General features: G+C 37.4%; 1 protein-coding gene across 4 annotated transcripts in view; it reads right to left on the bottom strand.

The window, feature by feature from the left end:
- RNF111 (ring finger protein 111) overlaps positions 1-13026 on the bottom strand; it is a 99395-nt gene that overhangs the window by 53469 nt on the left and 32900 nt on the right. For all 4 annotated transcript variants that reach the window (XM_043555312.1, XM_043555311.1, XM_043555310.1 and 1 more), the window contains exon 2: positions 1808-2706. In XM_043555312.1, coding sequence (XP_043411247.1) covers positions 1808-2687 — 880 coding nt within the window. In that variant the 5' untranslated portion in view covers positions 2688-2706. The remainder of the gene's footprint in view (positions 1-1807; positions 2707-13026) is intronic.

Consider the following 13026-nt stretch of genomic DNA (forward strand, 5'->3'; position numbering starts at 1 on the left):
TTTTATTTTAAACATTCTTGGTATTTTTAAAATTCCACACTATGAGAATGTTATTATTAAACCATTATTTAAAAAACAAATAAATTAGTTCAAAACAAAACACTGGTCTAAAAACCAGGAAAAAAAAATAAAAGAATTTTGTTTCAATGTTTGGCTTTGTGTTTCCAGAGACAAACACATTCCTCTTAAATGTATGAAAATATGTTGAAATAATGCAACTCTTCCAAAGACAGTAAAAACCACATGCTACAGAAAGTATTAAATAAGATTTAAAAATGAATTCTAGAGTTTGCATTTATCTTGAAAGTTGAGAGTATATGAACTCCTTACTTCCTAGAAACAACACTGATATTGACCTACATCAACTCTATCTTCATGCCTCCTACAAATTCCAGCTCCTTGGAACTTCTGCCTCACAGCACCAACCCTTCTGCCTCGCTAATTTCAAGCAGAAATTGGGCTCTGCTGCTCCCTCTTCCCCAAATAAGTCTTCACATTCTAACCACCTGAGAAAAATGGCAAATATGTGGCAAAATGTAAAATATGGCAATTAAGCAAGACAACTCCTATTCTTGCTTCCCTCTTTCTCAAAAGACCTCAGAGAATGGTTGCTGTAACCTCCTCCCAGCTGTAGATGATCTCAGTGAACTCTTTAAAACAAATACTTGGAGGAGCTCTTGAGGGACTCAGCAGGTTAAGCATCCAACTGTTGTTTTCTGCTCAGGTCATCATCTCACAGTTTGTGAGTCTGAGCCCTGCGCTAACAGCACAGAACCTACTTGAGATTCTTCTCTCTCCCCATCTCTCTCTGCCCCTCCCTCATGTGCACTCTCTTTCTCGAAACAAATAAATTAACTTTTTAAAAAAGAATTAAATACTTGGGTAGGTTAAAAAAAAATAAACTGGACATGGCTTAGACTAAAGATCAAAGTTACTGGTTTCAGGGTTCTGGCACAGATAGACAAATAGAAATGGGAATCTTGGAAGGTAAGTACTTCTGTACTTAACCCGTTACAGAAGAAGAAAAGAAACAGGGAAAAATGGCATATCAGCACAGTAGATTATTAGCAGGCTCTACCCTTGACAAGCAGGACATCAGGCAAAGACTGGGAAACCTTTGTGTCACTATTGCAAACCATGATCTTAGCCCTTTAAAAAGCTCTACTCCTCCCCCATTCTTTCACATGAAATTAATCTTTTCCCTCAATTCGGACTTTATTCAACGTTTACTTCATCAACTTCCTTTGAATTACAACAAACCGTAAAAACGGTATATATGGAACATACCTGTACTTCAGAGACTGTACATAATCTTATGCTGGTTAAATATAATATTTACTGTGAGGAGGGGAGACTGCACTCAAGCTAGTCCTCTATCAGTTATTCAATTTTAACTGATTAATCACATGCTCTACTGAGCACTGTCAGGACTGAAAGTTTGTGTTCTAGTATTGGAATAAAAGCACCTCTCAAATACTTGAAATTATTTCTCAATTATAAAGATCAAGACAAGATAACTAGTAAACACTAAGAACAGAGTACTTAAAGGAAAAATAATATTAATTACTTTTTTAGTGTTACTACTGTGGTTGAATGTGAAAGAAATCTATCACAGAGCTATCTGAAAAAATCTGGATCTTAGAGTCATGGTTTAATACTAGTCAGTAATTTATTTATATGGCTTAAAAATAAAAGTTAATCGAGCCTCCGATTCCTTCTCACAGCAATGAAATCCACTAAAATGTAGAAGAAACTTAAGCACAAACACAATGCAATAGCAGGTTTTGCTCAACTTAAACATTTTTACCTGAGGGAACAGTTGGATTGTTTTGGTGGTTTTCACTGGTAGAAACAAACAAATCTTCTTCTCCTTCAGTTGATGAGCTGGAAGAGGATTCGCTGCTGAGGTCATTCTCACTGGAACTACTAGAACTGGGGAGCAACGCGTATTTTCTTCGGGCTAATACTTCTCGTTTTTTCCTCTGCATTAATATCCTCTCTTTTTGTTTCTGTGTCCTCTGTGAGGAATTATTTTTCACAAATCTCTTTCTGCATGGAAGTCTCCTTAATGAACTGCTATGAAAACAGGGTCTTTTCATTAACAATCCTGAAACAGATTCTGTCTCTGTCCGAGGCCACTTTTGGGACCGTGCACTATGAGTTCTACTTTTAGCACTCAAAATTGCCTGGGAATGTCTTACAGAGACTTCTTTATCCTCATCTGAAGTCACAGTGTCAGAATCTCCAAAATGCAGACTAGATGAAGGAGAAGAAAGACAATCACTAAAAGAGGAATCATTATCTTCATCGCTTGGTGTTTCTAGGTGTTGCCTCAATCCTAATATTCCCTGGTTCTCTTTAACACAATTTTGCATGTAAGAAGGGCCAGCCTGCTGGCTTTTGCGTTTTTTCCTCACAACAACACTTTTTTCTTGCTCTTGTTGGTTACCATTCATGTCCTTCTCTTGTTTTTGAGAATCATCACACAAATGAGAGAATTCATTCCCCACTTTACTGTTAATCATCTCAACTCCTGCAGGAAAACTTTTGGCTGCCCCAATGGGCTGTGGATGCAAGAGGATCCCTTTCAGACTCTCCTGTGTCTTGGGCGCATCAGAAGGAATCTCACTCTTCATATCCACTTTTAAGGTATAGAGCTTGTTATATTCAGGAGTCCATTGAGACATGGGAAACTTTAAGGGAGGCCTAAAAGACACAATTAGAGATTAAAAAGATGGTTAATGTCTTTTATTATACTAACTGAAGAGTTTCAGATTCCACTGAGAACATCCCTGTAATAAGGCAGAACTGTCCTTCCCTGATATATCAGGATATAAAATGGCTATAAGACATTTTACTGTTCTTTTAAGGCGTATTTCTCTGATACCTCTTCCACATACTCAATTTTTAGAAATATAGTAAAGATTATAGAACATAAGCCTACTTGAAAACTTCTATTAACTAAAAACTTACTATGTATCTTACTACCTTCAGTAACATATTTGGTCAAAATCTAACAATTTCTTCAAAACCTATTACAGTAATCAGAGATTAAAGGACTAGCATTCAAAAGATTCTGATTAGTCAATGTGTTTCTCCTGGTATCCTGAAAGTGGTAATTAAATATTTCTTGTACATCTAGATGGTTACCATATTAGAAAGATTACTATAAATAATGATCTAGTAAAAATATATCTTCTCTTTCCCATGGTTCTTTTCTTCATACTACTTTGTTCTCTGATGAGAATCTGAACTCAATGACAGACAAAATACACAATTACTGCATTTCCCAAAGTTTTAGATACATGCAGAAGGACTCCAGCTAAGACTGTGAGTTGCTAAAGATCATTCAGTTAGAGCAGTAGACCAGAACATAAAACCAAACTTCCTAAAACTAACCTAAATCTTTCTATCTCTGAAATCAGGGGCTGCTGAGCAACAGGACTTGAAATTAATGCACCTACATTAATGTAATGTATACACAAGAACTGTGATAATGTAAAAGTAATAAATAAATATGACTCAAAATGGAATGTATTTATTAAAAGGCAGTTAATTGTGACAAGAGCAAAATATGATTAAATAATGTTAACATTTTTAACTTAAGCATTTACTTAAGTATAACAGACACATATATTCTAAATTTATAGCTCAATGAACTCTCACAAAATGAACGTATCTATGTAACCTCTAAGATCACAGAACAGAAGATAACCAGCATCCCAGAAATCCCCTTCCAGTCATTCCACCTACTGGGAGTTGTAACCACTATCTTAACTTCTAAGACTACAGATGAGTTTTGTATTTAACAAAACTCACTTTTGTTAGGTACTTTTGAACCACTTCCTAAAAAGAAGATAAAAAGGTATTGGTAGGAAGTCTTTTCCTTCTCCACAAATGACAATTAACAGGACTATACAACCTCACAGGTCTCCCACTTTATTTTAATATGTAACTATTATCAGAACTGAGGAGAGTAATTTTAAAAATGGAACAGTCAACTTCTATTTTTTGGTTTTTTTTTTTTTTTAATTTTTTTTTTTCAACATTTATTTATTTTTTTGGACAGAGAGAGACAGAGCATGAACGAGGGAGGGGCAGAGAGAGAGGGAGACACAGAATCGGAAGCAGGTTCCAGGCTCTGAGCCATCAGCCCAGAGCCCGACGCGGGGCTCGAACTCCCGGACCGCGAGATCGTGACCTGGCTGAAGTTGGACGCTTAACCGACTGCGCCACCCAGGCGCCCCTTTTGTTTGTTTTTTGAGTAGGCTCCATGCCCAATGTGAGGCCTGAACTCATGACCCTGAGATCAAGAGTCGCATGTTCCATTGACTAAGCCATCCAAGAACCCCAGAAACAGCCTACTGCTATATAAAGCTATCAAAACCTCCATCTTCTATATTACCTTCTATTATTCTTATTTAGAAGAACAGGCAGTGCTACATCCAAATCAAGCCCTGTATGGAGTTCAGCAGGATCAGTAATAAAGGAGGAACACAAAGATGGGTGAACACATGGGCACAGCAATGAGCAAATTACAAGAGGCAGCCACTCAGACAAGGATCACCATAATTAAATGTAAGAAAACCCAAATCATGGGGGGCCTGGATGGCTCAGTTGGTTAAGCGTCTGACTTTAGCTTAGATCATGATCTTACAGTCCATGAACATGAGGCCTACATCAGGCTCTGTGCCAACAGCTCAGAGCCTGGAGCCTGCTTCAGATTCTGTGTCTCACTTGCTCTCTGCCCCTCCCCTGCTCATGTGTCTCTCTGAAAAATAAACATTAAAAACAAATACAAATCATAATAATAAGGCATGGGTATGTATGATTTAAGATTCAAGGGGCAGCCCACCAGGATGGCTATAATAAAAAAATATAGATAACAAGTGCTGGCAAGCATATAACAGAACTGGAATCTTCACACATTGCTGGTGGAATATAAAATGGTGTAGCCCACTTAGGAATGTAAAATGGTGTAGCCATATTATTCATAGCACCAATAGTCACGATAGCCCAAAAGTGTAAACAAATGGCCATCAACTGATGAATAAATCCATACAATGATTATTCACAAATCAAAAGAAATGAGAGGCACCTGGGTGGCTCAGTAGGTTGAGCATCTGACTTTTGGTTTTGGCTCAGGTCATGATCTCACAGTCAGTCATGGGATAAAGCCCCGTACTGAGCCTGCTTAAGATTCTCTCTCTCCTTCTGCCCCTCCCCACGTCTAAGAAGGAAAGCAAGGAAGGAAGGAAGGAAGGAAGGAAGAAAGAAATGAAATATTAATTCACGCTACAAAGTGATATGAACCTCAAAAATGCTACACTAAAAAAAAAAAAAAAAAGTCACAAGACTACATTTTTTAAGATTCCTTTCATAACAATGTCCAGAACAGCCAATGCTATAGAGACAGAAAGTAGAGTAGTCATTGCCTGGGGCAGGAGAATAGGATTGGGATGTGATGGCCAAAGAGTATAGGGTTACTTTCAGTGAACTGAAAATGTTTTTAAAACTGACTGTGGTGATAATCAACTTTGAATATTGTAAAAACCTCTGACGTACACACTTAAACAGGGAGAATTGTAATGGTATGTGAATTCTACCTCCATAAGGCCATTGTCAAAAAGTCAAGAGGGAAAGTAGAAGATAACTATGGACCCCTCTCCAATCCCATCAAGTGTTACGTCATTTGGAAAAATCTGGGGATCTTCCAGAAGTCTACATCTCCCAGGAGTCTTGACGAGTTGGATCACTGAAAACATAAGCTTTATATGTTGCAGAAAAAAAAAACCATTTCAGACTCCTCACCCTTAATTACTAAGTTACCCTCTGAGTCCGGGTAATGGAGATCCTGAGAGGCAATGAAAACCTGCCAAAAGGACAGATCACTTCTGAGAACAGGAATCCATAAGTAAATTTACAAAGAAGTGATTCATTGCATAATTTATTAAACTCGATTTCTTTTCCATTAGTTTATGCCCCAAAGCCAAAACAATGGAACTCTTTATGGTTAACTCTGCTCTGGGTTTTGGAGAATTTTATCTGCCCAGCTGACAGCAGGGAGAGAATAAGAGACAGGTGGTATACGGTGGCCGGTTGTGGGGGGGGGAAGCGGGGCGTGTGTGTGTTTGCACACCAATAACTGTTCTCAGAGTAATGTGTCAAGCATACATCATATGCAAAATTAACACCCCATGTTATCTAAACTGTTCCCACCAAGGGAGTACTCTAATTCATGTTCTTATTTTAAACTGAGAAAAAGAAGTTCATGAAAAGAAACAAATACCAGTACTGCATTTTTTTAACTAAAAACACAGCAAAACTAACACAAAGAATCAAAGAATGTTACAAACTCTTTGGTATTTGATGAAATCATAATGTAGTCTTTTATTTCCTTTTTTTACATTTTTTTAATGTTTATTCATTTTTTGAGAGAGCACAAGACAGAGACAGAGCACAAGTGGGGGAGGGGCACAGAGATAGGGAGACACAGAACCTGAAGCAGGCTCCAGGCTCTGAGCTATCAGCACAGAGCCCAACATGAGGCTTGAAACCATGCCCTGCAAGATCATGACTGAGTCGAAGTTAGATGCTTAATGGACTGAACCACCCAGGCACCCCTCTAGCCTTTTATTTCAATAAAAATGATTGGTTGAGCTAATTTAAAAAGGAGGTTAAACATGTACTAGATATATCTATCTCCTTAGCCACATCAGGGCTGGTTTGCTATTATACATTGTTTCAATACTGAATCTACAGGACTAGTACCTCTTTGTGAGTTTGATCTGATCATTTTATTGCTATGTCATGAAAGTGGCATACCAATTACTCCTGATATTAGTATAGGATACACAACTAGTAGTAAACCTTCCGTGAAAAAAAGCACAATGACTAAAAATGTTAACTTTCACAACTAAAAATTAGGGTTAGGATTTGGCAATTTACATCATAAATTACACTTATGTGGGGCACTTGGGTGACTCAGTCAGTTGAGGGTCTGACTTTGGCTCAGGTCATGATCTCACAGTTCGTTGAGTTCAAGCCCCGCGTCAGGCTCTGTGCTGACAGCTCAGGGCCTGGAGCCTGCTTTGGATTCTGTGTCTCCCTCGCTCTCTGCTCCTCCCCTGCTCACACTCTGTCTCTCTCCCAAAAATAAATAAAGATTAAAAAAAAAATTTTTTTTAATAAATTACACTTATGTGAGCAGAAGTGGGAGTAAAAACTCATTAAGATTATGGATACAACTTTGAGGAACTCTACTTCTAAACTGAAATATGTTTTATAACCAGTCATTATTACTGGTATGAACATTAACCACCAATGATAAGTATTGTTAAGTTTAAATAAAAATTTGATGAGAGATTTTACAGAGCTCTAAAAGATTTTTAAAAACATCCATAAGATGATTTTGTATTTTTCTATACAAGTTTTAAAGATTATCAGAAAAGGAACTAGAACTATGTCCACTATTTATCCACTTTTTTCATGTAAGTGGAAAAAAAATAATACTTATACCACTGGGATATTAGAACATGTTTTGAATTTTTAACTCTCCTTTACTGATATTTATTTTACTATGTGCCAGTTTAAGAATATGAAATCAAGTACCTGACAGAATACTCTCTCCTAGTACACCTAAATGCTTAATAACTTCCACTACTTACAGCTAAATAGTATGGACAATACGGTTTGTTACATATTTTGAATAGTCAAAATTTCATTTAGCAAGAAAGATGTTTCACCTCAAAAGGCACCATTCTGGGCTCACAACTACATTAGCAAAATGCTCAAAACAAACGAAATTTCTTTTTTTTTTTTTCATTTTTTTAATGCTTATTTTTGACAGACAGACAGAGAGAGAGAGAGAGAGAGAGAGAGAGGGAGAGAAGGAGACACAGAATATGAAACAAGCTCCAGGCTCTGAGATGTGAGCAGACCCTGACGCGGGGCTTAAAGTCAGGACCACAGAAATCATGACCCAAGCCAAAGTCAGAAGCTTAACCGACTAAGCCACCCCGGTGCCCCATCAAAACAAACTAAATTTTTTTTTCAAAATTTTTTTTATTTATTTTAAGAGAGAGAGACAGACAGAGTGTAAGTCGGGGAGGGGCAGAGAGAGGAAGACACAGAATCCAAAGCAGGCTCCAGGCTCTGAGCTGTCAGCATAGAGTCCTATGCGGGGCTTGAACCCATGAGTGTGAGATCATGACCTGAGCTGAAGTATGAGTTCAACTGACTGAGCCACCCAGGCACCCCAAGAAACTAAATTTCTTAAAGAGACAGTTCTGCTCTTACAGGTAGTAGGAGCACACAATCTGATAATATACTCAATTATGAAAAAGAGTGAGGGTAACCTTGATAAACTTATTAGCAAATAATAATTAACTTTCAGAGTGATTGATACCTGATGGAAAGAAGGAAGTTAGTCAGAATAACTATTGTGACATGGCCAAACTCAACTTCTTTTAGGCGGCTAGATATAATAAAAATGTGAAAAAAGACCAATGATTAAGACAACCTCACCTAACTAGGAAATAATGTTCAGAGGATAGACTGTTAGCTATCAAATAATTCACTTGATTCTTGCTAACCAAAGGCATCAAGATGAAATAAACAATTACAGACAATACACTAAAGGTTCCAGAAGAAGCAATTATAGCTATAATGTTATCAGAGTGCAGAAGAAAGTGGGATAATGTAAAAAACTTCCAGGATAAAACTCACAGAACACTTAAACTGCATTTATTGAATCAACAGTTCCAGCAGATCCATTATGGTATGTATCAGGGGCTGCATGATACAATGATCCAACTACTGACATTATAAAATTAAGATCACAGTCCTAACCCTCACAAAATTCACAAAGTGCGGAGAGAGAGAAATACAGATTATAAAACACTAAAGGGAAAAAAAAGAATATCTTCCAATTTGTGGGCACATACTTTGTGCCATATACAATATTCTGCATGTCTAGCTCCATCAAAATACTAAAACTTAGAAAGTTTAAGTGACTTGTCAAATAGTAAGCAACACTCAGAATCCAAACCTAAAATTGAAAATGAGCAAAGGAATTGAATAATCATTTCTCCAAAGAAGATATACAAATGGCCAATAAGAACATAAAAAGATGCTCAATTATTTCACTAATCATTAGGGAAATGTAAGTCAAAAATACAATGTGATACTACTTCTCACTCATTAGAATGGCTATTATCCAAAAAATAAAGTGACAAGTATCACTAAGAGGTAGAGAAACTGGACCCCTTGTACACTGTGGGTGGGAATGTATAATGGTGCAGCAGCTGTGGAAAAGAATATGGCAATTCCTCAGAAGTTAACAGAGAATTACAATATGATCCAGCAATTCCATTTCTAGTTGTATACCTAAAAGAAAGCAGGGACTCAAATAGATATTTGATACACATGTTCACAAGAGCCAAAAAGAGGAAGCAAACTAAATGTCCATCAGCGGATGAATGGATAAACAAAATGTGATGTAAATACACAGTGAAATACTGCTCAGTCTTAAAACTGAAGGAATCCATATAAAAACTTGCACTAGATATTAACAACGGCTTTACTCATAATTGGCAAAACTTGGATACAACCAAGATATCCTTCAGGAAGTGAGTGGATAAACTGTGGTGCATCCAGACAATGGAATATTATTCAGTGCTAAGAAGAAAAGAGCTATCAAGCCATGAAAAGACGTGCAGGAACATTAAATGCACATTATTAAGTCAAAGAAGCCAACCTGAAAAGGCTATATATATATGCTGAATGATTCCAACTACAGTGCAAGAAATTCTGGAAAAGGCAAAACTAAGGAGACAAAAAGATTAGTGGTTGCAGGCAGTGGGCCTGAGGGATGATGAACAGGTAAAGCAAAGAGGATTTTTAGGGCAATGAAAAACTGTCTGGCATTATCATGAGGGATACATACCATTATACATTTGTCCCAACCCACAGACATATCCCAAGAGTGAACTCTAAGGGAAACTATAGATATCTGAGTGATAACAATGGGTCAATCTAGGTTCATCTTTGGTTTAACAAAGGGGGGGAGGAGGAGCACCTGGATGGCTCAGTCAGTTAAGAGCGTGACCTCAGCTCATGTCATGATCTCATGGTTTGTGGGTTCAAGTCCCACGTTGGGCTCTGTGCTCACACCTCAGTGCCTGGAGCCTACTTCGGAATCTATGTCTTCCCCTCTCTCTCTGTCTCTCTCTCTCTGCCCCTTCCCCACTCACATTGTCTCTCTCTCTCTCAAAAATAAATATTTAAAAAATTTTTAAAGAATGTACTATTCTGGTGAATGATGTTGATAATAGGGGATGGCTATCCATGCATGTGTGGAGGCAGAGAGTATATGAGAAGTCTCTCATAAACCTCCCTCTCAATTTTGTTGTAAGCCTGAAACTGCTCTAAAAAAATATAGGCTTAAAAAAAAAAAAAAGGAAATTGTGACAGATGCCACAACATGAATGAAGCTTGATGACATTAAGCTAAGTGAAATAGCCAATCACAAAAGGACAAATACTGTATGATTCCATTTATATGAGGTACCTAGCCAAATTCAGAAACAGAAAGTGGAATGGTGATCAACAGAGTATAGGGGGAGAGGGGAATGGAAATTAGTGTTAAATGGGTACAGAATTTCAGTTAGGAAAGATAAAAAAAGTTGTGGAAATGGATGGTGGTGATGGTTGCAACACAGTGTGAATATATTTAATGCCAAACCGCACACTTACAAAATGGTTAAAATAGTAAATTTTATATGATGTATATTTTACCACAAAAAAACCCAATTCCTTGCACATTTAATCTTGTTGAGGCATCTGTTTCTCAGAGGACCTGGACTAACATCCACTCCATTTAAAAACCAACTTCTTTCTTTCTTTTTTTTTTTTATCTTACTCTTTTTTATTTTAAATTTATTTATTTATTTTGAGAGAGTGTGTGTGTGAGTGTGGGAGGGACAGAAAGAGAGAGAGAAAGCTCCAAGCAGACTCCTCGCTGTCAGTGTGGAACCCAACACAGGGCTGGGAACTCACGAACCGTGAGATCACGACCTGAGCTGAAACCAAGAGTCAGAAGTTTAACTAATAATGTCTAAGACTTCTTGAACATTTATCATAACCTAATTTTCAGTTGCAGCAGTCCTAGAACTACAGAAGACATTTACTTTGTATGTGAGGGCCCAAAAAGTTCTTGAAATAGAGAAACTGTTCACAAAAGGCAATAGTAAGGCACCAAAAGATTTTCTCCTCCATAAAATTGGTAACCTGATCTATATGCTGTTTCTTGATTCATAGTAAGTATTAAATAGGAAAGTAGTTGCATCTTCCAGAAAGTCTATAGAGACCACTTTTCATATCCCTGAGAGTATCAAGGTCCAGTGTTAAAAAATAAATCTTCAAAACAGAGAATTGTGGCTTGATTCAGCTCACATGTTTCCTTTGGCCTGCATAATTCAGAAACAAAATAAAACTGATGATTAGTTCTCATCAAGATCAAGAAAAAGAAGGTTTTCATCACTACATAGCACTGTTCCGGAAGGGCTAGTCAAGTCATTCAAACCAGAGAATGGATATAAATAAAAGGAGGTTATATTTTTTTTTGGGGGGGGGGGTCACTATTTGCAGATGACATCAACAGATGAGATCAACAACCACTGGAAATACTAACACAGGGAAGTTATATGTGTGTATACCACAATAATTCTCTAAAATCAATGACTTGCCTTTAAACAAATAGAAACAACTTAGAAAATACTACAGAATAACAAAAATATACCATTCACAATCGGGGTAAAAAGATTTAATATCCAGTATCACTTTTAACAAGAGACACACAGGACCTACATGAAAACAACTTAATTACTATGAAAGTTATGCAGAAATTATTGGGAAATTTTAACATGACTCCAAAATACTAGCACATTTTTAAAATCATAAAACAAGGGAAACTAGCATTCTAGTTCTCCTAACCTTCAAAGATTCTCTGTCATCCACAGTTCTCCAGAACACATAGATCTATTCACAGTTCCATGTTAAGCAGCTCAGAATTTCTTACTTTTCTCAGTACCAAAGTAAACCCTTGATATCATCCGGGTAGAGAGGTGGTAGGACAAGGAGTATCACTGCATGGGTCTATGCTAATATAACGAGGAATGCCGTATTATATATCCATGCGAGGAGATTCAGGGACATCCTCCATTCCATGCTGCTCTAGATACTATTGCTCATGACATTAAAAGGAATGAAGGTATATATAGTACAATGGAGTTTAGAACTGTCAGACTCTGAAAGTTGCCCAAGGAGAGGTATGCCCAGGAACACTATCTCCTCTGAAAGAGCAAAGGGGAACTGAGAAGCACAGATAGCACCATGTTTACCTTTAGAGACTTTCACAAGGGTTGACTATCTCAGGTAAAGCTCCTCTGTGAATGAAGTCTTTGTCCTCCAATGCAGAAACGTGACTTGTTTGCAAATGACTTAGGAAGAGAACTAGCTGACTGACCAACCAACCAACCAAACAGAAGATTGTAAAACTAAAAAGTCTTATAAAATATTCTCAAAATATTCTATGAAGCTAGAGAAAATGAGGCATTATGATAATAATCAAAAAATCTACAGCTTATCTAAGAACTACAGGAAAAACTGAATAACAAACAGGGAAGGCGATTTTCCTTTTTTTTTTTTTTAAGATTATGTATTTGGAGGGAGAGAGAGAGAGAGAGAGAAGCAGGCGCGTGCAAGAGCGAGCAAGTGAACGCGAGCGGGGGGAGGGGTAGAGAGAAAGGGAGAGAGAATATCCCAAGCAAGCTACCAGCCGCAAGCACAGAGCCCAACACGGGGCTCAAACCCATGAACTGTGAGACCATGACCTGAGCCAAAATCAAGAGTCAAACACTTAACCAACTAAGCCACAGAGGTGCCCTAGGGAAGGTGATTTTTCCATGTTTAAGTGGAATCACTAATAGAAAAGAATAAATAGTCAAGCAAAAGTAAGTGTCATTCA

This window comes from Prionailurus bengalensis, chromosome B3, assembly GCF_016509475.1.
Source record: "Prionailurus bengalensis isolate Pbe53 chromosome B3, Fcat_Pben_1.1_paternal_pri, whole genome shotgun sequence".
NCBI lineage: Eukaryota > Metazoa > Chordata > Mammalia > Carnivora > Felidae > Prionailurus > Prionailurus bengalensis.